The following is a 25,463-nucleotide window of genomic DNA, read 5'->3' on the forward strand; positions in this document are numbered from 1 at the left end:
ACAAGTAATAGTCATAACAACTCGCTCATTTAAATGAATTATGACAATTTGTTAGATTTTGTTATGATGACTTTTAACAAATTTTGTTATGCATAGACACACTATATAATTTTGTTATGAGTCATAAGTCATAACTCGTGAGCCGCTCATAACTCGCTCATTAAAAGCTCGCTCATTTACAACTCGCTCATTTATCCGCTCATTTAAACTCGCTCATTAACAATTCGCTCATTTACTTAATGAGCGAGCATGAGCATACCCTAACTCGCTCATGCTCGCTCATTAATCACCCCTACTCTTGATACATGTGTTTCTGTTTTATTATCAGCAAGGCATTTAAAAACGAAATCAACAAACTGCTCATATAAAGACAAACATCACTGATATTACAAAACAAAAAATAAAAAAAAAAGGAAATAAAAATGGTAGAGAAGATGGGATCTCTGTAATTAACAAAACCTTTCGCATTACAACTCCAGCAAACAACCTCGCGCAAACTATCAGAACATGGCGAGTGAGGTCCCCTCCGCGTTCGATGCCGCCTCCTCGGTGGTCTCCTCCTCCCGTGGTGAGCGGTGGTGCGTGGTTACCGGCGGTCGTGGATTCGCGGCGCGCCATTTGGTGGAGCAGCTTATCCGCTCCGGCGCCTGGTCCGTACGGATCGCCGATCTAGCCCCGACAATAACACTTGACTCGTACGAGGAGGAAGGATTGCTGGGAAATGCTATTCGAACTGGTCGCGCTGCCTATGCCTCGGCTGATCTGAGAAACAAGGGCCAGGTCATCAAAGGTGACATCTTTGTTTAATTGTCAGATGGATTATGTTTTTCCGTTGATTTTTTGATTTCTTAGTAAGTAGTGGTTGTAGTTTCTACAATGTACTTGCAATTACATTTGTAATTTGTAGAATGAAGTTATTCGTGACTAGATGTGTTACTAGATTCTGCACTTAATTTAACTCTAGATTTTGCTTTCATGTTTGAAATTATAAAATCCATATGTTAAGTATTTCAAAGCTTAACATTTTGACCTTATGCATGCAGCCTGTGAAGGGGCAGAAGTGGTATTTCACATGGCAGCTCCCGACTCATCCATCAACAATTACCAGCTTCATTATTCTGTAAACGTGGAAGGTCTGCATTTCAACTCCTTTTTATCTTCGTGAAAAACTTCTCATGCGAACCACGACATCTACTATAGTGCACGATCGTGGCAGTACTAGCTGAGTGTTGTACAATCCCATTACATTTACATGTGATTAAAATTCTATATTTATTGATATCAGATACTGGTACTGTGCCAAATGACTGATTTCCCATTTTAATGTACAACAAGAAAATAACCATGTTGCTGTTTTTCTATTGAAACATTTAATTTGTCATCAACCTCTTTGGTACTTTTGTTTTATAGGTACCAAGAATGTCATAGAAGCTTGTGTGCACTGCAAGGTGAAAAGGCTTATATATACCAGTTCCCCCAGTGTACTGTTTGATGGCATTAATGGAATTTACAATGCTGATGAGTCAACACCATACCCACAAAAGGTATCAAGTTAAATATGAAACACACTCAACTTTTTGTCTTTATTTTTTTGAAAAAATGGGTAAACCACCAGTTCCCCTTTCTTTGGGAAACTTAAATATAGCAACTCACCTAATTTTGAATGACTTGGCAACCTTTTCTAACTTCTGTTACTAGAGGAGAAATTTCTATCTTTCAGCTTATATAAGAGTGCATTTTTTTGGGGTAAACTTTACCATTGTAGTTGCATTACTTAACCTTTTTATTATGGTCTTTTGCAAAAGAATTGATCTGATATGTTGAAGTTTCAAGTGTATATTGCATAATGGCTGCAACTGCAGTTTGTGACCAAATCTGTGGGGATTAATTCAAGAGTATTCTTTTATATATTGCCTAGAAAATTTAAAGTTACTGGTGGAAGAATATTCTTTTGGTACATCATGTCAAGATGTTGTTTTTACTTGATTTTTGGGTCACACATCATGAATATCCCTATATCAATCTATATTATATATGATTTTTGCCTTTTGAACTACATAGTTCAATGACTCGTATTCGGAGACTAAGGCTGAAGGAGAGAAATTGGTGATAAAAGCAAATGGTAGAGAGGGTCTTCTGACGTGTTGCATTCGACCAAGTAGTATTTTTGGCCCTGGAGATAAGCTTTTGGTTCCTTCTGTAGTCACTGCTGCACGAGCCGGAAAATCTAAAGTACGCATTTAAGTTTTGTTCCTACCATTATCAATTTGCGAAAAAAAATCAATCAGATTCTTATACATTCCTGTGAATTGAGAAACTTTTATATATTGACATGCAAAGTTGAGCACTTGCACTGCTTACCATATTTCAAAAATGCTCAAAGGATCCTTTCTTTCCTTTATCTATGGAGAATACCTCTATTTGACCATGTACTGGTATGTTATTTACCTAATTGGCTAACAATCGATGTATCCTTCTATTCTATTTGTGCAGTACATAATAGGTGATGGAGAGAACTACTATGATTTCACCTATGTGGAAAATGTGGCGTATGGCCACATTTGTGCAGAGAAAGCTCTGGCAGATGAAGCTAGGGCAAAGAAAGCAGCTGGACAGGTGGCAACTGGTGAATATTTCATTTCTTTTTGGCTGTTGTAGTTTCAAATAGCCTGACAATATAATTTTGCACAGGCTTATTTCATAACAAATATGGAGCCTATCAAGTTTTGGGAGTTCATGTCACTTATTCTAGAAGGCCTAGGATATGAGAGGTTATCATTTTTTTTAACACTAGTTCACTAGAATTAAGGCCAGTACTATCTATGCTGAATTTCACCAACAAAACATATTATCTTTTGTGTAAAGTATTTTCCCTTTTTTCATACTAATGTTTACAAAGTTTGACGATGAGTATTGTCTATATACTTATAAAAAAAGTTTGCTCAGTAGAATTAATTGCAATAAAGTTGTTGCTTTCCACACAAATTCCCTCTCTAAAACTTTTTGTTGGAATGCCAATGGAATATCCATCTGCTTGCTACTCATGTTCTTTTTTTTTTTTCCTAAAATCTTTTCCAGACCTAGTATAAAAATTCCGAAATACGTCATGATGCCAGTGGCCCACCTCGTGGAATACACATTCAAGGTGTTCTCACGGTATGGCATGAGCGTGCCTCAGCTAACACCATCTAGAATCAGGCTTCTTACATGCAACCGCACTTTCAGTTGCAACAAGGCTAAAGACCAGCTCGGCTATGAGCCCATTGTAACTCTCAAGGCAAGCCTTTTTCTTGTAGGACTTTCTAGTAAAGTAACTCTTATACATCTATGAAATACACATCACCTTGTTTGGATGGAGAGTAGAGGAAGGGAGGGAATGGAAAGAAAAGAAAACTTTCCGTCAAATCGTGTTTGGTTGATAAAATTATGTCGGAGGTGAAGGGTACATGAGGTGAAAGGTTTAACCTTATATTATTGTAATTAATAGAATCGGTTTCTCTCCCAATTTGGGGTGTAACGGATGGAAATAAATTTTGTTGCAAATATTTTTAGAAAAAATAACACAAATCTCCAACTCTATATCTTACCATTATAATTCTCATACAAAGTTTTTCATCACAAACCTACAACAGCCACCAAATTTCTCATTAATCTTCTAAATTTTAATCAACCAAACAAGAAATAAGATGGAAAGGAAAGTTAAATTTATTTTCTCTCATTAATCATCCAAACACGAAGAGGTTAAATATGTTAATCTTCCTTTCTATTTCATTCCATTCCCTTCTATTCTTCACCTCCCCTTCTTTCCTCTACCCTCCATCCAAACAGGGTTAATGTATTTGTAGAAAGCAAATTTGCCATATTGCTGTACTGAGAGAGTAAGCGAAAAAGTGACTTGTTTGGAAAGACAATAATTCAGGTTTTTTTTAGGGATTTGGTTATTTCTAGTTTTGCATGGGATTAGAATTTACTTTGAGATTCTTACCGGGGACAGTGGAAATTACTTAGTAGTTGATATTTTTCCTGTAAAAGTCGTTTATTCATCCAACATAAAACTGCAAAAGTTAGTAAACTTCCCCTTTTGTGTTGTTACTATTTTTTATAAACAGTTTTCTGAGCCAATAATACACTTATTAAACACGTAGGAAGGGATAAGGAGAACAGTGGAGTCGTACCCTCATTTGAAAGCTCAGAAAAAACTGGAAAGGAGCATCTCTAAAGCTTCCTTATACCTTGGCAATGGACAAGGTCTGTTTTCTTTCTTTCGTTTTCTTTTCCTTCAAATATTCTGATGTAGTGGTACAAGCGACCCTGTAAATAACCCAATCTTTTTGGTGCAGTTGCAAAAACTGTACTATGGAAAGACAAGAAGCAGAGCATTGCAACACTTTTTGTATTGTATGGTGTATATTACCACTTGTTTAGTTGCGGCTATACCTTTACCACTGCACTTGCCAAGTTGCTCCAATTCATTGTTCTCTTTCTATTCATACATGGGATGCTTCCTTCTAAAATGTAAGTAATAAGTACATCATCACTTATTATTTAATTTACTGCATTACTACTACAATATTTTTGTTCTTTTTAGCTTACTGAATTGTGTACTTGCCAATTCTATACTCTTGAAGTATTACTTAGAGGGAAAATATAACAATTTTATACTCCCAATCATTACTCTACCAAGCAAGTAGCAATTCCACTCTACCTGGTAATACTTTAAGAGCCAATATGTATGCAAAGTCCTGAACCCACCAGTTTTGAGAAAGATCATACAGGAAGTATCAAACGCCCATGGTAGTACAGTACCTGTCAGTATATAAGCCTTGTACGTTACATGCCTGCTTTGGCCGGCTGTATACTTGGATGGCTAATTCTCTTGCTTAATTCAGAATCATGACATAATTTTTGTTTATAGATTCGGATTCAACATAGAGAAACTCAAAGCTTCGAATTTTGAAGTGTCAGAAGCAAAGGCAAACCAAATTGCATATTCTATTGCTTCTTCATGGAACTCTTTGGTTGGCATACTAAAATCCATTTGCAAGGGAGAGGATTGGTCACTTTTTATCAGGGTACAGATTTTTTATAGTCAACTACAAAATAATATATAAATATATTTCCCAATAATTTCTTTATGCACATTGCAAAGCAAGCACAGTATTTTGGATTTGCATTGTATGCTCAGAAATCAGTGGAATTTGAGAAAAAAAAATGTACAGGTGCTCTTTGGTAATATCAGGAAAATTTGGTGATCTTTAAGATATCCTAAAATTGCCTGTTATCTTATTATTACTTTTCTTTTGATGATGGTGTAAATAGGTGGTTCTCTTTTTATTGGCTGTCAACCTTGCTGCCATTTTGTCACTGCAAACAACATACAAAATAGGTACCTCTTTTTTGTTTGTTGCTGAAAGTGGTGAATTATGCAACAGAGGTACCTGCCATTGATGTAATGGTGATGTGCAAATGTGTTTTATTTGGTCAAATGATTTGGAACGGCCAAACTTCTTCAATGAAATTTATTGCAAAAGGTCCACTTCCAAAGCTGACCAGTGCTTAGGTACCGGAACAGTTTCTGTCTACCTGATCTGGACATCAGTTATGTTTTTACTGAAAAGACAAAAGTATATAGGAATAATTGGACAAGGTCAAACCAATACCAGCCACTATACTATGTATATATATATATATGCAGTGCACTGCACTGCTTGATACCTAGTGGTTTTAGAATGATTTGGCATGGTATGAAGCTCACAAGTAACCTTTTCTGTTCTCCTCTATTGGCAGGTGTTCCTTTGATGTTTGCCACCTTCTATATGCATGAAAAGTATGAGGATGCCATTGATGATTTTATAGATAGGGCTCTGTCCAAATTTGACCATCTAAAATCTAATGCCATGAGGAAGTTCCTTGGCCACAAATGATCCAAAATATGTTTGGCAACATGCTCTGTTTTGAAATTTTCAATTTCTTTTCTCTTGTACTATCTTTTTGATACAGGAATTTGTTGTCTATTCTAATTGCAACAACTATTCTAGGTTCTCTAGTTTCCTTGTTTACTGAGCACTCAAGTTTGTTTGTTGTCTTGTGAGAATCTGAGTTTACCTGTAAACCTAGAGTAGGATTATCAGTAAGATGAATAATAGCAGAGAAATAGTCGCTAGGGAAAATGATCTATTATTAGGCTGTTAAGCTCTTCTCTGCTGCTTTGTATGAGGGAGGCTATGGTAATATGCATATCGCATAGCGGTCTGTGATATGGACTTGTATCTCCGTTTAAAATGCCCAACTAATTGATTTGGACCGCTCAACATAACCTCCATATAAAAATGTACTTGAGAATCGAATTTTATAAATTTTTTTACTGTTTTTCAGATAGGTAGAAAACCACTTGATATAAAAATTCTGGACCATCTGAAACTAGTGATTTTTAACCGGTCGGATTGATTGTTTCAACTATTTTTTTTATTGATGATTGTTGCGACTATGAAAATAGAGATATAGATCCATAACATGAGTTGATGCATAATATGCATGTACTGTAGCCTCGCTCGCTTGCAAGTTCCGAGTTGTGTGATATCATGTTGAATCCATATCCTCTGAGGTAACAAAATATTTCTGTTTGGATCATGGCAGTCCGATAGAAATCCGAACCAATCCGGCCTGAATGGGGCCAATTTAATTGTTGTGCGGATTCTGATTGGATGGTCCAGATCCAAACAGAAATATTCTGTTATCAGATCAAATTTACCCACTTAGATTTTGTTTCCGATATCTTATGTATGCCTTAATTTTTCGTTGTTTACATTCATATGCCTCAGTTAATTTATGTATGCATTACGTTGAAATTATATAGTACTAGAAGAGTGCCTTGTTTTGCTTCGGCGATGATTATTGTGACAACATAAAAGATGCAATACAGATGAACAACAAAAGCAAAAAACCTTTCAAAGATCAACAATGTACATAACATGATATAATTGAATGAAAGATCAGAAGTATCGGAGTACTCCTTTTTTCTGTGCACTTCTTTAAAACTTTTTATTGTGCCCGTATGCGAAATAAAATATAAATCATACCTAAAATTTATTTAATGTAAATTTCTGTTTTAAACTGTTTGTATTATGATATTATGAGTCATGATAGAAGACAACTGTAAATAACATATAGATAATTAGATTGAGCATACAATTCACATTATGTAATGTAAATAAAAAGTCTGAGCATGCTATGTAATAAAATAAAATAGAAGAGCAAAACTAACAATGTAAGCAAGACGAATAAGAATAACAATAACAAAATTGCTCAAATCAAGAAAATCCTTTCTTTAGAATGGACAAAATGTGAGACTTGAGCTGTCGTTTTCCTTCTGCACAGTTGGCCCGCAACATATGTTTAAATATCTTTTCATAGATAATTCATCTTTTTTATTGATTATTTTTTTTTATTTTACAAAAGAGTACATTACATAATCATTCTAGATAAATACGATTTTCTTGCATCAATTGCAGAGATTCCTACCTTGACAGCCTCAGACAAAGTAAATTGTTTATCAAAGCAGATCACTTGCCGAAGTTCTTTGTGGAGAGATACCTAAAATGGTGTGACAAATTTCTGTTGGCTCGTAGAAATCCTTATTATAGTAGTCATTTATGAATTGTGGAATTTCCAACTTCACCCATTGATGCCCTTATTTATTGTTAACCTTACTGTGAGATTGCATTTAAAAATTTCACAGTACATATTGAAAGGTGTTTTATTTCTTAAATGGAGGAGAAAAGTATTGCAGAAAATTTACTATTATCTATTTTTTACTCAAGTACTTGATACCTGAATGAGAGCTTTTGAAAGACATCTTTCAATTGAAAAATTCAAATGGAGACATATTTATGAAGATGGCCCTGGATGCATTATTAAGCTTTAAATTTTAAATTTAACTTCTACGCATATAATGTATGCCATACCCAATTGAGGTGCATTGCAAAACACGACCTTTATAGTTTATACTAACCTAACCTTAAATGGTACATTACCAATATCTTCTACCCTTATTTACTTGCCAGTGATGCACTAACCTGTACATACAGCTAATTGTCTTGACTGGTACCTTACCAATATTGTCGGAGTGTGGTGTTGCTTTTTTCTTACCTCCTATATGATAAAGTTATCAGATTGGGTTCAACCAACCAGTGCATCACAAAAATGTTATGATCTAAGATTTGAAGTCTAGTATTCTCCCTTGGTCGTCTATAATAGTAACAGTTTGATAAGTTGGAGCTTATATATAAATGCAAGATGTGCCATCTCTATCCTCTCCTGCACCACAACCTTGTCGAGTCTCCTTACTGATTTTGTTAATTCTCCTTCAAACCTGAAATATTGGTACTGATTCTGTTAATTCTACTCAAACTTGAAATATTGGATTGAGATATAAGAAATCTGTACTCAAGTAGTAGGTGTACTGAAACCTAGAGGTGCAAACCCAAGACTGTTATTTTTCTGGTACGGTACTAATAAACACAAATCTATGCATATTATTATGCTACAATCTATAGGGCAATTCATTTTCTGTTAAAATAAAACCTTGCAAGAGGTTATGCTACAAAACAGAAAGGATGTCTGTATAAACAAATAAAGCTTTGCAATGATTTTTATTATAAAATAAATTATTATACTTAATTTTGTGCCAGCAGCCTATGCACAAATTCACTATAGTACATAGAATAAAGCAGTAAACATTATCTCTAATAAAGTTTGACATTTTTCAGGAGTCAATTTATAAAGTTACAATTGATAGAATTTACAACAGTTGTTCTTCGTTCGGACAAATATTACTGACAGAATAAGAAAAATGAAAAAGAAAGGAAAATACTCAATGAAGCATGTGAGTCAGAAAATGTTCAAGTAACTGATAAATCAATTAGAAACTAGTTGAGTAATCAATGGTAAATCATATTTAAAAAGCAAAAAGATGTAAAATAACAAGAATTGTTACATCCAAGATGTAACAGTACAAAACAAAATGAAATTGATGATGGAAATGAGAGTTAAGGGAATTTGGAACAAATTCAGTGAAAATGAAAATAATGGTGCGAGAGGAAGAAGAGTAAAATTACTCAAATTGATAACTTTTCATTCATGTTTTCATATCCCAATTACAGAATGCGATGAGCTTATAAAGCCATCAATTTTATTTTATCTAAACGTCCCCAACTAATTACCTTTTTATATCTCCCACCTAATTTCCTTAGTACTCTAACTCTCTAAGCATCATTAAGCTCCTAGGTTGTCACAGAAATCAATGTACTTACAATTGCATCAGTGGATTCATCGATGATCCATGTTATTATGTACTAAAGATCTTTTCTCGATTGACTATCAACAAACCTGTGCAATAACAACCATGCTGCAATCTAAAAGCCCAAAAGTTACAATAATCAATTACCTTCTTTTTTCCGAGGGACAAAAACATTGTTTCCTTATTGTACATGGGGCATCTACAGTAAATTTCTTAAAAGAACTTACTTCCAGGTGGCTTAAGATCACAGAAGAAAGAGCTATTATGATTTCACCACCATTTGCCTTTCCATGAGATATGAGAAGCGTCCTTACACATTTGTAAAGACATATAAGTTCCTGGTGTATTAAATTGCCTACAAAATAATGTTCATATTTGAAAATGATTAATGTTAATAAGATCCTCAACTGATATGGTACTTGTTAAACAAGTCCAATTCAACCTCGGTTAATCCCAATTGTACAAATATGTACAAATACGCCCCCCTCTCTCCTCTGACGATAATAATTAAATTATGAATTAATTAGTGACAGGTGTCGATCAAAGACAAATGCATAGTTAAGTTAAGGCTAAAGGGGAACAAATTAAAAATGAAAATGATGCAAAAATGGGCATAGTTAACATGTCCCTCTGCTTTTTAGCTTTCTTTTCCTTTTTCGGAATAAATATTTGCTCTGTAGTTTGTTTCATTTATAGACTTTAGATACACAACCAGTTCGAGCACATGTATATGGTTGATTTTTGTCAGGGGCAGGGAAAGAGAAATTCATTTCAGGAAAGAACAAATGTGAATTTTTTTGAATATTTTTCATTGAAATTAAAAAAATTCACTGCCCCTGGATGAACTTTCAGAGATGATCATCCGATTGTACTTCAAACGGAAAAAAAAAAGGAAATAAAATTAACTATGACTTACACAAATCAACAAATACAACATGCTAATATTATTGGGTAAATATTTGAACAGAGCAGTTTTGTCTTCATGCACCGCACGAATCATATATAGCGCTATTTAAACTATTTAGTCCGTACGCTGCATAAAGCCAAAATTACTCTGTTCAAATCTTTACCCAAATTATTCAATTTCAATACCTCTCGGCTCTCGCCCATTCTTTTCTTCAAACACGTAGCATTCATTCGACGATCCCACGATGGCTTCTCTCAGCGCGCGCCGCTTCCTCTCTCACCTTCTCTCCTCCCGCCGCTTCCCACCTCCTACACCACTCTCCCGCCTCTACTCCACCACCACGCCGCCGTTCCAGACGCCTTCTCCGGCGCCGCCGCCCGTCGAACCGCCTCCACCACTCCCTCGGGACCTCCCCCCTTCGTCGCATTCCACTAAGGAAGACAAACATGCTCATCCCAAAGCTGAATCTCACGAAAAGAAAAAGACCAAGAAGGTTGTGGGAGATTATGAGGATGAACAAGCGAAGGTGCTTCGAGCAGCTCTTCACCATGTTGTATGAATCTTGCTTGAACTAACTATACCCTTTCTCTTACTTCAATTCTTATTTATTTCCGTTTTTTAATGTTGCATTAGTAATGGGTCGCCGCTGTAGTGCTGATATCATGTTAGTGTGATCTCAATAGACCGTTCCAGATACCTGGTACCATTTATCAGTAACCTGTAAGCAGCCTCTTAAGTCTTAATATAATAAAAAGTATATTACCAAGATGATTTAGTGCTAAAACAAGAAGGCATTTATGTTCTCTTCTTTTTCAATTAAGGACAGGTTTTTCCCTCGGTTGCATCTTGATGTTCAAGATGCAATTAGATCTTACTGGTTACCTTAATATATGAAAAAAGGGAAACGAGGAAAAAGGAAGTAACACTTACTATGAAACAAAAATAAATTTGAATATTGTTTATTGTTCTTTAGCCAAGATTGGGATGGACTGAGTCGGCTATGATTGCGGGAGCAAGGGATGTTGGCGTGTCTCCTTCTATTATTGGTGCCTTTTCTCGCAAAGAAGCTACACTTGTTGAGGTAATTATCAATGCTATAATGCCCTGAATCCTACACCTTAGAACAGGAACTAGGCTTTCCGTTATCTTTTAGGTTGGTGGTTTTATAATCCGAGTATAGGAAGTACTAAAAAGGTTCACCGCTCACCTGGACCTGGTACATTCTGATACCTGACCTGAACATCATGGCAGTGAGTTGCTATGACATTGTTCTGAGGTGGCTGTTGATTGAACTTATAGATGCTTCAATTAAGTCACAATTATGCAGTCAATTAATAAAAAGCCAATTAGCCAAGAAAAAAAAGCTGGAAATGGAGATGAGATATATTGTTAAGATTCAGCGGTATTTTACCTTGTTATAATATTTTTTTGCGCAAGTTTTTCATGGATGATTGCCTGGAGAGACTGATAGATCAAATAGAGTCAGGAGAAGAGGAGAAACTAAAGAACCTGGTTCTAAGTGAGAGGTTGTCAAAACTAATCCGCATGAGATTGGAGATGCAGGCGGCTTATGTCTCTAAGTGGCCTCAGGCTCTCAGCATCCAGGTCTCATTAACACCTATATTATTCTTGCTTCTTAAATATATCAATAAAAATATTAAAATTTGATTTTACTGAGGATTGCATTTTGAAATTATGCGAGTCATTTGGTGAGATCTGGCTGGTGTTTATGGTCAATTTTGGCTTGGTAAGTGATTTTGTGGCATACAAAATTGATCGTGGTGACTATTGGGGAAAACATACTGTTTCTTAAAAGGTGCCGGCATTGAAATATTTTTTTTTATTGATTTTTTGTATATGAAAGATTGAAAAATAATACTTGGTTATTTACTTGACTACTGCCGTACTAGCTGGTGCTGGCACATATCAGTAGCAGATGTTGCTAATGATACAAGAAGGCAGTTATTTATTTATTTATGTATAATCATCAAACATAGATGCTACATGAAGGAGATAGCTACAATAAAGAAAAAGTTCGAACGTGAACTTGATATTTCGGATCCAATTGACATATGATGCAGCTGGAGTGTGACAATTCTTTTTCTTAAATTAAGCTCTTGTTTTCTATGTTTTGACAGTCACAACCAGCAAATCTTAGCACTAGCTTGAAGCAACGTGCGGCACTTGTTGACGAGATATGGCATGCGGCAGGAGATGCTGCATCTGACATCGAGTGGTATGTTAAGAGAACTCTTCTTGGCGGCATCTATTCTGCTTCAGAGATCTACATGATTACTGACAACTCCCCTGGTACGATGTGCACTTCAGCCAAATAGTCAAAGAAAGTCACTCATTTTTATTTTTCACCCTTTTTGCATCATGTTTGAAATGATATACATTCGGCACGTATAATAATAGTCCCTGACTCAAATAGTCAAATATGAAAAGTGCAGGTACTAACTATGTTCATGAGTCATGAATGTTGCAAGTTGTATGCATATAGCAAAATGTTGAAAGTGTTTTTTTGTGGCAGAATTCCGTGATACATGGCAATTTGTGGATAAGCGTGTAAAGGATGCTTTGGACCTGCAAAAGACTATTCAGGAGGTATATCTACATAATTATATGCAGCAATACCTACCCGGCTGATGCGGCCAATTTATATATTCAATTGGGCCTAGATTTACAATAATATGCGATTAGATGCTAACAACTTGATAGAAGCAAAATGAGAGCTTGTGCTATCCAAATGTTAAGGTTTCCGTATACCTGGTAATATCAGTACTGTACCTCATTGGTACAATAATGCTTGTTGTATCAGGACACATTCATCCAGGAAAACACATGGGTTGCTTCTAAACATAACAAAGGTACAACACATGAAAGTTACTTTAGGCATGGTCAAATAAAAAAGGACAGGAGGTGAAAGCTAATTGGAGCATTGTCAATAGGATCCAAAGGCAAAATAATGGAAACATTTGGAGTTAATTTGGGCATGTACTGGAAAAAAAAAATCATATTTGAGTTGATGTTTTCTTAAGAATTTGAGTTGTTTTAATCTCGTAGGCTGGATATTTGGCAGAAACTGTGGGAGCTGGAGTGGGTCAGTCGATGCAAGGTTTCGTCAAGAGGGTCTTTCAAGGTTGATATATACTGCCGTAATATGATAATCAATTAGGAATTTGTGCCCTTGTTTTTTTAGCGACCTTGTTTAGAGGTGGGTTAATAATGAAGCATAATGCTTGTGCCTTCCACAAAATTTTATGGTTATTTGAGATGCTGTATAGAAATTTACAAACTTACCCCGATTTTATTTTCTCATTCACTGCAGTTTATCTTATAAGTGTCATATAAGCACGCCCAGGAGTATTTTGTTTCCATTCTGTTGCAGCTTCAGTTTTGTCCGAATTTTTTATTAATAGAAAATAAATTAATAAAATATCGAAATAGGGGATAGGTTTTGGTTTTGGTTTTTGTCGAAAAATAGATAGAACGGGTCTTGTTATCCCGTCCAGCGGGACGAGAGTAATTATCCCGTCTGGCTTATGGCTAATTAACCCGCCCTTAATCAACTCAGCAAAAAAAAAAAAAAAAAAATCGGGACGGAAAAGTAAGACCCGTCCGAGTTCCGAGGTAAAAAGAAAAAAGAAAAAAAAGTCGGGATGGGATGGTTAAACCCGTCCAGGCTCCGTGGATGAAAGAGGTCTGTATTGCGTAACCTTTTCGCATGCCTCCAAAATTAACAGTAATATTATACTATGATCTTCTGTAGAGACTACTGCGTGTCAATTTATGCAGTGGGTGATATATTTATATCATTATATGAAAGTGAAAGAAAACACAAATAGGTATAGGATGGTTCAACTTCATATGAAAATGCTGAAATAAAAAGTCTCAATACCATATTTTTGTTATGAATAAAATATTAATATGGATGTCCATAACTCCCAACATTTATTCTCCACTATCCCCACTACTCCATGCACTACAATTGGAATTGATGACCACTACTATTGAAATTTATTTTTCTATTTATTTAGATGGTTTTTCATTTACAATTTGTAGCCTATAAATAGAGGCTTTGTAATATTGTATTGTACACATATATGAGAAATGTATGAATAAAGAGATTGCCATCTTTTCCTCTCTATTTTGTTTATCCTTCTTATGCTTGTTTATCTTTATTTGATAACACGTTATCAGCACGAGAGCTCTACTAGTTGAAGATTTGAGGTAATTTTAATAACTTTTATATCAATTTCATTTATATAAATAATACTTCATAGTAATTGCTAAATGAAATAAGTTATCAATTTATTTATATTTATTTTGAGATGTTTAGTATGATTCATAGAATTTTATATGAAGTGGATTTTTTATTTAATCTTCCCGAAGAAGATTTAAAAGAAAAATCTTCTTGAAGAAGATTTATATGATGTATAAATATTGTATAGTGGTTCATATATTTTTTTTCTTCAATAATTGAATCTTCTTGAAGAGGATTTCAAGAGATATTACGAAAATTCTCAATTTTATAAAATGCATCGAGCAATTGGCCCGAAGCCATTGTAGCCATTTTATCAACTTGAAGAAGATTTCAAAAGATATTAAGAAGATCTTCCTGAAGAAGATATAAAGAAAAATTATATGATGCACAAATTTATAATGATGTTTATATATATTTTTTTCAATAATTTAATCTTCTTGAAGAAGTTAAAAGATATTCTAAGTTGATTTATTATCTCTTTATGGTTGAAGAGATTATAATGAGTTGTTGGACAAAATAATTCAATTTGTTCTGCTTCATTTCTTGAAGTAAATGTAGCAATATATAATAATAAATTTGAAAAAAAAACTTGTGAACGTGGACGTATAAGAATGAGTTTATTATCATGGTGATTATTACAAAAACACATATTTCCACCTGAAGTGGAAAGATAATAAAGAAAATTTAAATAATGTGCAAAAATTAATGTGATGTTCATAATTTTTTTTAATAATTTAATATTCCTGAAGAAGATTTATGTGGCTCACAAAAATTAATATGAGAATATTTCAATATATCTTCTTGAAGAAGATTTTAATAAGATTTATATGATGTGGAATTTTTTGATGTACTCTTCCCGAAGAAGATTCAATAAATATTTCGAGTTTATACATTATCTTTTACATTATATTATGTTAATGAAATGGCCCGAAGCCATATGAATATAAATTATATTAATGAAATTGGTCTGAAGCTATTTCATCAATTTTATCAATTGACCTGAAGTTCAATAAATTATTGAAGCCACGTGTCTTGTTCTGGTTGAACAAAATAATAATTACACATGAAGTGAAAAATAATATGATGGACAAACTATTAGATATGGATGTGATAATGAAGAAAAAGCGCATCATTCCACTAGAAGTGGAAAAATAAATGAACAAAAAGAATTACCACTAGAAGTGAATAAATAATTAGAAAGTGAAGAGAATGACAAATAAGAAAATTCATGCTATTATTAGTCATGTACTTGTCGTATGCCAATGTACCTGTAGTACGTCAAAACATTATATTGAACTATTATGGACAAACTCAATTTAGTCAAATGATTTGACATTATTTGAATGATGAAAAAAAGATATATAAAATAGGTGACATTTATGAAAAATTGAGCCCTCACTGTTTGAAAAAATATATATATAGTATATCAAACATATACAAAATTATTTGAAAAGAGATGATTTACTTTCATAAATCATTTAATTTTCTATTAATACAATGCCCTAAAAGAAGCTTGTTCATTTCTATTAATACAATGCCTTAAAGAAGCTTATCTATTTCATTAGAGGTATTACATTATAAGGTGAAATTTTAATTTTTGTCTTTTATGTTGTTACGGAAAATTGTTAGATAAAAAATGAATAGTTGTTCATTCTTTATTTTGAAAAATGAATTAATACTTATTTATGATTTATATTGATTGTAGTGCATAAAAAAATGTAAATGTAAGATAAAATTTGCTTATTTATGTTTAATTTTTTTAAATACTACTTATTTATTTATTTTTATTATTGATTATTGTTGAAATGGTGTTTGTTTATTTTTATATAAAAAAAATTTGATTGAAAGCTCCAGAAGAGTTATTTTGTTGTTACATGGAGGAATATAAATTTATATTGATGATGATGTATTATATTCTTGTAAGTCTCAAATAAATTTGTTAAGTTTTAAGAATATTCGCCGAAATGGATATCATATTGAGACAACTAATGAAAAAAAATTAATATATTGAATATATGAAAAACAATGCATATTGAAAATAAATTGCATATGTTTTTTCTCTGACTTGTACTACACATATATTAGTGCAATTGAAACACATGTTATTGTAAACTAGAAGTTTACATACAAGAATATGTTTATAGTTTGGCATGACCGGTTGGACCATTCCGGATCAATAGTGATGCGAAAAATAATAGAGAATTAATGTAAACATTCATCAAAGAACCAGAAGATTATTTAATCTGATGAATTTTTTATGTGTTGGTTTTATTTCTAGAACGTATACAATATGATATTTGTGGAACATTATATCCAACATGTGAACCATTTGAAAATATTATGATTTTAATTGATGCATCAATAAGATGGTCACATGTATGTTTATTATCAAATCGCAACCTGGTGTTTGCGAAATTACTTGCTCAATAGATTTGATTAAAGAGCATAATTTTATGATTATTCAATTATGAAAATACGTCTAGACAATATCGAAATTAATGTTGAACATCCTGTAGATGTTTGTATATAAAAAGAAAATATGATATTTTATATATAACAAAACTAATTCGCATCATGCCAACTAGCTATTATAAAACTTCCCCTTATAATTGGTTTTTGGTCACATACCTAATATTTCCCATATAAGAATTTTTGAATGTGCGGTATATATTATAATTGCTCCACCACAACGCACTAAAATGAGATATCAAAGAAAGTTGGGAATTTATATTGAATTTGAATCTCCATATATAATTGAATATCTAGAATCATTGATGGGAGATTAATTAATGGCTAATTTTGCCGGTTGTGATTTTGATGAATAAAAATTTCCAACCTTAGGGGGAGAAAACTATCAGCTGGAAAAAAAAAATATATTAGTATGAATTATTATTGTCTTATTTTGATCCTCGTACTAAAGAATGTGAACTAAATGTTCAAAGATAATTCATTTGAAAAGGTTAGTGAATCAATTGCCAGACACATTCACAGACTCAAAGAAAGTGACTAAATCACATGTACCAGCTGCTAATGCTCCAATTAAAGTCGGTGTCCCTGTTGGACATACTAATTATGACACGCATGAAGCGTGGAAAAGCAATTGGTTCCAAAGATTAAAAATATAAAAGTCCTCGAAAAACAAAAGGAAAAAAATGAAAATGGTCAAGTCGAGGATATGATAATTTCAGATAAAACTCCAGAAGAGAATAAAATTATAAGTAATATTGGAGTTCCAGCAGAAACTCAGGTATCTGAAATTCATGAAAATAATGAGATCTCGATAAATTATATCATGAATGAAATAAGATGGAACCGAGATGAAATTGATATCAATAATATTTTTGTATATAATATCGCGCTAAACATAATAAATATTGAGGATCATGACTAGAAGTCTATTAAATAATGTCGACAAAAGAATGATTGGCCAAAGTAGAAAGGTGCAATTAAGGTAGAGGTAAACTCTCTTGAAAAATGAGAAGTTTTTGGACCAGTAGGATATAAATGAATATTTATGAGAAAATAAAATGAGAAAGGTAAAATTTTGAGATATACTCATATGTGGTGGATGCAATAACTTTTGATATATAATTAGTCTGGTAGTCCATGAAGGACTTAATTTGCACCTAATGGATATTGTTACAGCCTGTTTAAATGGCTCGCTTGATAATGATATTTATATGAAAATCTCTGAAAGATTTAAGATGCCTGAAGCATGTAATTTAGGTTCTCGAGAACATTATTCAGTTAAGAATAAATTTTTATATCGATTAAAGCAATATGGACGCATATGCTATAATCGTTTAAGTGAATATTTATTGAAACATGGATATAAGAATGATACGACCTATCCATGTATTTTCATGAAAAGATATAGAAATGATTTTGTTATAATTGCAGTTTATGTTGATGATCTAAGTATCATTAGAACTCCTGAAGAGCTTCCAAAAGAATAAATTATTTAAAGAAATAATTTGAGATGAAAGATCTTGGAAAAACAAAATTTTTTATTGGATTGCAAATTGAACATTTAAAAATGATATTTTTATGCATCAAGAAAATTATATTGCAATAGTGCTGAAATAATTTTATATGGATAAATAACATTCATTAAGCACTCGGATGGTTGTAAGATCATTAGATGTGAATAAAGATCATTTAGACCTCGAGAAAATGATGAAAAACTATTTGGTCCTGAAGTACCATATCATAGTGCAATATGAGCACTTATATATCTTGATGGACATACAATGCATGATGTATCATTTGATGTAAATTTAGCAAGATATAGTTCTTCTCTCATGCGAAGATATTGGCATATAATTAAACATATATTTCGCTACCTATGAGAAAATTTAGCAATACACAAAAGCAAGCCGAGTATGTGTTTGGTTAAGATATGTGATTCAACACATTTGTCAGACATGCAGCTTGTCTTTTAGAGAAATGATCCTGACGATCATTTATGAATATAATATTGTATGTATTACTCAATGAAAGAAATGATACATTAAAGGAGATAGAACAAAACATATTTCACCAAAATTCTTTTTCACACATGATCTCCAAAAGAATAATGTTATTAATGTTCAGCAAATCCATTCAAGTGAAAAAAATCCAGCAGATTTATTCACTAAGGCACTCCCTACTGCAATATTCGAAAAACTAGTTCATAATATTGGAGTTCGCCGAATTAAAGATCTTGACTAATGCTGCCATGAGAGGGAGTTCATATGCACTATATTTTCCTTAACCATGGTTTTTCCCACTGGGTTTTCCTGGTAAGGCTGTAGTTGCGTATTTAGAAGAATATTGTACTCTTTTTCCTTCACTAGGTTTTTATCTCATAGGGTTTTTCCTAGTAAGGTTTTAATGAGGCATATTCTTATGTAATGGACATCCAAGGGGGAGTGTTATGAATAAAATATTAATATGGATGTCCATAACTCCCAACATTCATTCTCCACTATCCCCACTACTCCATGCACTACAATTGGAATTGATGGCCACTACTATTGAAATTTATTTTTCTATTTATTTAGATGGTTTTTCATTTACAATTTGTAGCCTATAAATAGAGGCTTTGTAATATTGTATTGTACACATATATGAGAAATGTATGAATAAAGAGATTGCCATCTTTTCCTCTCTATTTTGTTTATCCTTCTTATGCTTGTTTATCTTTATTTTATAACAATTTTATATTTTTTATAATTTTTTTAGATTTTTAGAAAATCACTTAGATCTAAAAAATTCTGCACTATTCAGATATTTGATTTTCTAAAAATTTTAAAAATAGTAAAAAAATTATAAAAAATATAAAATTTGGTTTGCAAGTACATATTTATATGGAGATCATGCTGAACGATTCAAATCGACTGTTAGAATTTTGAAAACTTGAATATTGAGCCTTTGCATAGAGGCCCTCTATGCAACCGTTAGCACTGTAACCGTTACTCGATAAACACTTTATTTACAATGAAAAGTAGGGAAAATATAGGAAGTACAATATTATTATTATCAATTTTAAAATTTATATTGGAAAAAGTGTTCTAAATAGCACGCTATAGCGTTTTTGGATCCTAAATGCTACGCTATGGTATCAAAACGCGCTATTTGAGCTACGGGCGCTATAGCGGTAATATCGGTCTGCTATAGTGCATAGCGTGTAGCGCAAATAGCGCGCGCTATGCAACATGAGCTTTTTTTTTATTCAATTTATATGGGTTTTAAATAAAGCCTCAGATTGGATTTTAACTGTGATTTTTTTTTTGCAATTGACGTACTAAGTTTTATAGTAAACTATTAATTATTAAATGAGAGGTCTATCAAACGAAATCAAATAAGGAAGCTACAGCACGCTATGCAACATGAGCTATTTTTTTTTCTTTTCAATTTATATGGACTTTAAATAAAGACTTAGATTGAATATATTAAGATATTTCTTGAAGTAACAAAATGATACTTACTATATGGTCATTTGAATATTTTGAATAGATTAAGATAATTAATTATGCCATGATGTCTAGGTTATTTTAAAATTTAAATAGAAAAAAGATAGATTATGTTATAATGCTGAGTATATTTTGAATAGAAAAAAAATCGATAGTTTATGATATTAGTATGGATATTTTGAGTCGCAATTTGGACTTTGTATTGGTTCAATATGAATATTATAATTTTTTAATCAATTTGATGTTATTTATTGTTATATGATACTTAGATAATGTTGATATTTAGTACAAATATATGATATAATTTTTATAAAAATAAAAAAAACGCTATGTGGCATAGCTTTCTCTATAGCGACGCTATTCACTATAGCTTTCTTTTCTGGCTTCCCGCTGTGACGCAATAAACGCTATTTAGAACCTTGGAAAATACAAAATGTTAGAAATTATAAAACATTTTAAAAAGGATAAATTAAAAATTAATTGTCATGAATTATATAAGATGTGATTGTTAAAATAAAAAGTTGAAAAGCAAGTCAAAAATATAAGTCTCCCATAAGAAAGTTTGGAAGAGGTGATGGGTTAAGCAATTTTTTGCTGAATGATGGGAAAAATGACCTGTTACATGCAAAAATATAAAAAGATCGAGTGTAGAAAATCAAAATCTTTTGATTCACTTCGTTCAAAATTGTTTCTTTGTGTGCGTTTTTTCTCGTGTAGAATTTTGTGCTGGAATCAACTTTTGATTCACTTCGTTCAAAATTGTTTCTTTCACTTTCATATAATGATATAAATATATCACCCGCTGCATAAATTGACACGCAGTAGTCTCTGCAGAAGATCATAGTATAATATTACTGTTAATTTTGGAATGCAAAAAGGTTACGCAATACGCACCTCTTTCATCCAGGGAGCCCGGACGGGTTCAACCATCCCGTCCCGAGTTTTTTTTTTTTTTTTTTTTTACCCCAGAACCTGAACGGATTTTACTTTCCCGTCCCAATTTTTTTTTTCCACTGAGTTGGTTAAGGGCGGGTTAATTAGCCATAAGCTGGACGGGATAATTAGTCCCGTCCTGCTGGACGGGATAACAAAACTCGTTCTATCTATTTTTCGACAAAAACCAAAACATATTTCCTATTTCGATATTTTATTAATTTATTTTCTATTAATAAAAAAATCAGTCAGTTTTGTTGGTGGGATTGAACTATTTGATCGTACTGCTATGTTGGGAATGGTTTATTTATTGCTGGAAATACCAACAAAAAAGAATAGTTCGAGGTGTTTAAAAAAAGAATAAAAGGGTTTATTAGGTGGATGAATTTAAACGTGCTACAATCATCATGGTTAGGTTGATGGAGCATGGGCGGTCTGATGGGTATCAGATCAAATTTGGTCCGATGTTTTTTTTTATCTGATGTCTAATCGGAATTGTTTGATTTGTATCAAATTTTATACGGATTTGATCCGTATAAATTTATTTTGAAGTTGTCTGAACGATTCTTAATATAAATCGAATGATTCTGATTGTACGAATTTGGTCCGATGCCCATAAGTACTCCGAAAGAGGAATGAAATTATTCATTCGAAACAGCAAAATTTCAACATCCAGGTTAAACATCATACGAAACAGCACGACTAGAATATGAAGTACTTAAAAGGAACAAGAAATCTTGGTTATCCCGAACTGGATACGGAAGTATCGCTGATTACATAAGATAATTTTGTGGTCTTTTGCCAAAATACAAAAATCGGGTAGAAAAGATCAAATTTTTCTTTCCATAGAATCCAGTTGGGAGTTATTCATCCTTGGTTTTCACTAACTTCTACTAATCAGTGTTAATTATCTTAAATGACTGTCATTTCTTAAAGGACGAATTTTTTTATTTTTTATTTTTTGAAAACCTTCGTAGAAAGTGCGAAGTCACGAGTGGGAATCAACAATGTTTTTTTTTTTTGAAAATTTGGCAGAGGCTGCCAAAGTTAGTTTTTATATAATAAAGTAACAATGTTAATAATGAGAATCAATGTAAAGGACCACGGACCACATAGCAGTAAATTCCCGAATTTTTTATTAATAGAAATAAAATAAAAAAAATATCGAAAAACGAGATTACTTTTGATTATTTTCAAAATATAGGTATAACGGGTTGTGTAAACCCGTCCCACCGGACGGGTCTAATTATCCCGTCCGGATTACATTTCGTTAATCCACTTCGTTAATTCACTTCGCAAAAAAAAAAAACGGATGGGTTTAGAGAGCCCGTCCCGAAAAAAAATAAAGAAAAAAGGCGGACGGATTTAGGCGTCCCGTCCAGACGCAAAAAAAAAAATAACCTGGACGGTTAACACATCCCGTCCCCATCAACCACCTTCTTCCTTCCTTTTTCCCTTTCGCCCATCGCTGTCTCCCGCTTCACGCTTCTCTGTCGGACTCGACCCGGACCTAGGCGAACGAAGGATAGCGTCTCTCTAAGACGGACTAAGGCAACCCGTCCGGATCCGTGAACTTCGCCATTCCCCCATCGGACCCACCCCTTCCACCAATCATTTCAGGTTCTTGATCTGTTTTCTCCCATTTAGTAATGCCTCTCCCAAAGATTTGTTTTTTTTAATCCCGATTGATTTTCAGTTGTATGGAATAATCTTTGTAAATTGCTATCTAGGTATGCTATTTAATAGCTTCAATATCAATCCGATTTTGCTTAGGCCCTTGAATTCTTTTCTTAGCTTTAATTGAACTTCTGTAACAATGCTCGATTTGTTACTATGTGGAATTATGTGCATTTCTGAACAAATGATTTAGAACATTTTTCAATGTATGTGCATCAGATCCTAAACCCGAGTAATTACTGCACAAGTTTCCTATAATTCTGCATAATTTTGTGCAGATGGCAAGCACATCAAGTAATGGCTGGGGTTCGCAGATTAAATTGCAGATTATTTGCAAGATCAGTTAAATCTCAGGACTTCAGAAGCTAGTTTCATGGGAGAACATGTACACAGCCTAGAAATAAAATTGCGGGAACTGGAAAAATTAAATGACAAATTGAGTCTAATAGAAAATGAGCTACAGCAGTCAGAATTGCAATACTTAGGTGTGATGCACGAGTTAGAGTACAAGGAAGAGGAGTCACAGAAGTCAGCGTTGCAAGTACAAAAGCTCGAAGTGGTATATTTGGATTCACAATGTGAGATCGAAAGTTTGAAGCTTGACTTGAATGAATTGGAGCAGAGATTATTTGAGTCAAGGGAATCTATTAGGCAACTAGAGGCAGAGAATAAGGAATTGCATTTGTATATGTTAGAAACTATAAGATTCTTTTCTACAGTTGAGGCACAACTTGAAAATTTGTTAGAGAAAATGAGGGTACATTTGGGTGGTGAAATTGACCAAGTGATGCTGCTCGAGAGGGGGGGGGTTTGGGAATTTCTGCTCAGATTACATGCGGTAAGTGCATCATGTCTGTCTAATACGTTTTACATGAATAAGTCAATTATTATCCGAAGCTGTGTTAAAAACAAACTTGAAAATAGCAGAGTTCATTAGCAGTATGGAATTAGTTTACTTTGGTGTATTCTCACTATCTGTTAGTACAGAAATCTTTTGAGCCAGTTAGTTGGTAGTTTTGGGTCACTTAGGGGTTCAATTTTAAATACTAAATTATATGTTATATTTGTTCTTAAATTTAGTTAATCATGAATATAAAGTTTTTTTCCAAAAGGGGACTAGATAAGCTCATATATTTGTTCTTAAATTTGGTTAAGTTTTCACCTATATTAGATGGTACATATTGCAATGCTTAATGGTACTCAAGTTTCTACATTTAGTTATTCCATTTGAAATTTTGGCAAGATAAACATGTTTGAAACTTTATTGGAACTAATTCAGTCCTGGACATATTGCAATGCATTCAAGTAGAGGCCATTACATTGCTACAGAGTTTCACACACATCAAGACACAAAACTCCTGACAAACCAAATATATGACAATTTACCATGCAAAACCTTTTTATATTTAACAAACCTATCAGGTACCACACTAACTGGTTAATTATTTAATCTCACTGGTACAGCACCACAGGTTTCAAACTAATCCTTACTGGTTTGATAATGTCTGTCTCACATTCTATCATGGGGTAGGAAGAGCTTCAAGATGAGAAGAGAAGGGCAAATGAAGATGCAGAGGATCTGACTCAAGAAATGGCTGAATTGCAGTACCAAATTACAGGAATGCTCGATGAAGAATGCAAGCACCGAGCTCTTATTGAGGATCAGGTAGTTAATCATTAAGCCTCTTTCCTTTGCTAAAAAACTTGAGGATCAGGTACCAAATTAAAGAACTTGAGGATCAGGTAGTTATATCAAACGAGCTCTTTTGTTATAAAGTACCTTATTTCTTAAATCTATGTATCAGGTGATGAAGGAGCATAAGAGACTTCATTCCGAGGCGAATCCATGTTGAGGTGAGAGAATTGAATCTTGCACTTGTGGCTTCTGTGCAATTTTTTCATAACAGCCTGATTCTTCGTCAGAAGGGCCTGTAAGTTCCGAAGTTGCACGTACTCTTTTAGAATGGCATTCTTGTGCTAATTCTGATTGTGGAGTAGATATAAAAAAATAGTGTAGGTCAAAATGTATATAATAGCATTCTGGATCTCCTTTGATTTGGGGAATCAAGATTCTTTTCTTTTATATATTTCTTAAATTATTTGTTGAGATTCTGTGTGTAGTCCAAGGTTTAGTTAAAATTTGATCTTCTTTATTGGTGGGGAACATTTGTTCAACCTTGTGTTATACTTTTATCCTCATTATGATAAGATTTTTTTGGGGAAATTCGTTTCTTTATGTTCAGTTTTTCGCAGTTCCATATGGACCATGTCTATACATAAATTATTGGGTGAAATTTTCAGTCGAAATATTTCTAAATGAATCAGTTTTGATAAACTTGTTTTCTGATATTATTTGAGCCGGCACTATTTGTCTTTTAACAGATTATTTGAGCCGGTACTTTTTGTTTTTCATAATATTTGTCAAAA

General features: G+C 33.2%; 3 protein-coding genes across 3 annotated transcripts; all 3 read left to right on the forward strand.

The window, feature by feature from the left end:
• The first annotated feature begins 300 nt into the window (after window positions 1-300).
• LOC144551057 (3beta-hydroxysteroid-dehydrogenase/decarboxylase-like) lies at window positions 301-6,189 on the forward strand. Its single transcript, XM_078298856.1, has 12 exons — window positions 301-790; window positions 1,044-1,133; window positions 1,411-1,544; window positions 2,062-2,232; window positions 2,494-2,616; window positions 2,692-2,771; window positions 3,079-3,277; window positions 4,146-4,248; window positions 4,341-4,515; window positions 4,916-5,072; window positions 5,320-5,386; window positions 5,788-6,189. The coding sequence occupies exons 1-12, from the start codon at window positions 508-510 to the stop codon at window positions 5,922-5,924; spliced, it is 1,719 nt and encodes a 572-aa protein (XP_078154982.1). The 5' UTR covers window positions 301-507; the 3' UTR covers window positions 5,925-6,189.
• Window positions 6,190-10,392: 4,203 nt separating this feature from the next.
• LOC144551058 (ubiquinone biosynthesis COQ9-like protein) lies at window positions 10,393-13,530 on the forward strand. The gene is made up of 6 exons (XM_078298857.1): window positions 10,393-10,758; window positions 11,179-11,286; window positions 11,643-11,810; window positions 12,344-12,515; window positions 12,739-12,812; window positions 13,272-13,530. The coding sequence occupies exons 1-6, from the start codon at window positions 10,450-10,452 to the stop codon at window positions 13,350-13,352; spliced, it is 912 nt and encodes a 303-aa protein (XP_078154983.1). The 5' UTR covers window positions 10,393-10,449; the 3' UTR covers window positions 13,353-13,530.
• A 9,300-nt stretch (window positions 13,531-22,830) lies between these two features.
• LOC144551803 (uncharacterized) lies at window positions 22,831-24,889 on the forward strand. The gene is made up of 4 exons (XM_078299914.1): window positions 22,831-22,979; window positions 23,090-23,874; window positions 24,568-24,702; window positions 24,842-24,889. The coding sequence occupies exons 2-4, from the start codon at window positions 23,410-23,412 to the stop codon at window positions 24,887-24,889; spliced, it is 648 nt and encodes a 215-aa protein (XP_078156040.1). The 5' UTR covers window positions 22,831-22,979; window positions 23,090-23,409.
• Window positions 24,890-25,463: the final 574 nt, after the last annotated feature.

The sequence above is a fragment of the Carex rostrata genome, chromosome 3 (genome assembly GCF_964058835.1).
Source record: "Carex rostrata chromosome 3, lpCarRost1.2, whole genome shotgun sequence".
Taxonomy (NCBI): domain Eukaryota; kingdom Viridiplantae; phylum Streptophyta; class Magnoliopsida; order Poales; family Cyperaceae; genus Carex; species Carex rostrata.

Coding starts and splice junctions, on each gene's coding strand:
- LOC144551803 (XM_078299914.1), top strand. CDS start 23,410: ATGGGAGAACATGTACACAGCCTAGAAATAAAATTGCGGGAACTGGAA. Junction 23,875..24,567: donor TTCTGCTCAGATTACATGCG/GTAAGTGCATCA, acceptor ATCATGGGGTAG/GAAGAGCTTCAAGATGAGAA. Junction 24,703..24,841: donor GAGCTCTTATTGAGGATCAG/GTAGTTAATCAT, acceptor TCTATGTATCAG/GTGATGAAGGAGCATAAGAG.
- LOC144551057 (XM_078298856.1), top strand. CDS start 508: ATGGCGAGTGAGGTCCCCTCCGCGTTCGATGCCGCCTCCTCGGTGGTC. Junction 3,278..4,145: donor AGCCCATTGTAACTCTCAAG/GCAAGCCTTTTT, acceptor TTAAACACGTAG/GAAGGGATAAGGAGAACAGT. Junction 4,516..4,915: donor GGGATGCTTCCTTCTAAAAT/GTAAGTAATAAG, acceptor TTTTGTTTATAG/ATTCGGATTCAACATAGAGA.
- LOC144551058 (XM_078298857.1), top strand. CDS start 10,450: ATGGCTTCTCTCAGCGCGCGCCGCTTCCTCTCTCACCTTCTCTCCTCC. Junction 12,516..12,738: donor GATTACTGACAACTCCCCTG/GTACGATGTGCA, acceptor TTTTTGTGGCAG/AATTCCGTGATACATGGCAA. Junction 12,813..13,271: donor TGCAAAAGACTATTCAGGAG/GTATATCTACAT, acceptor TTAATCTCGTAG/GCTGGATATTTGGCAGAAAC.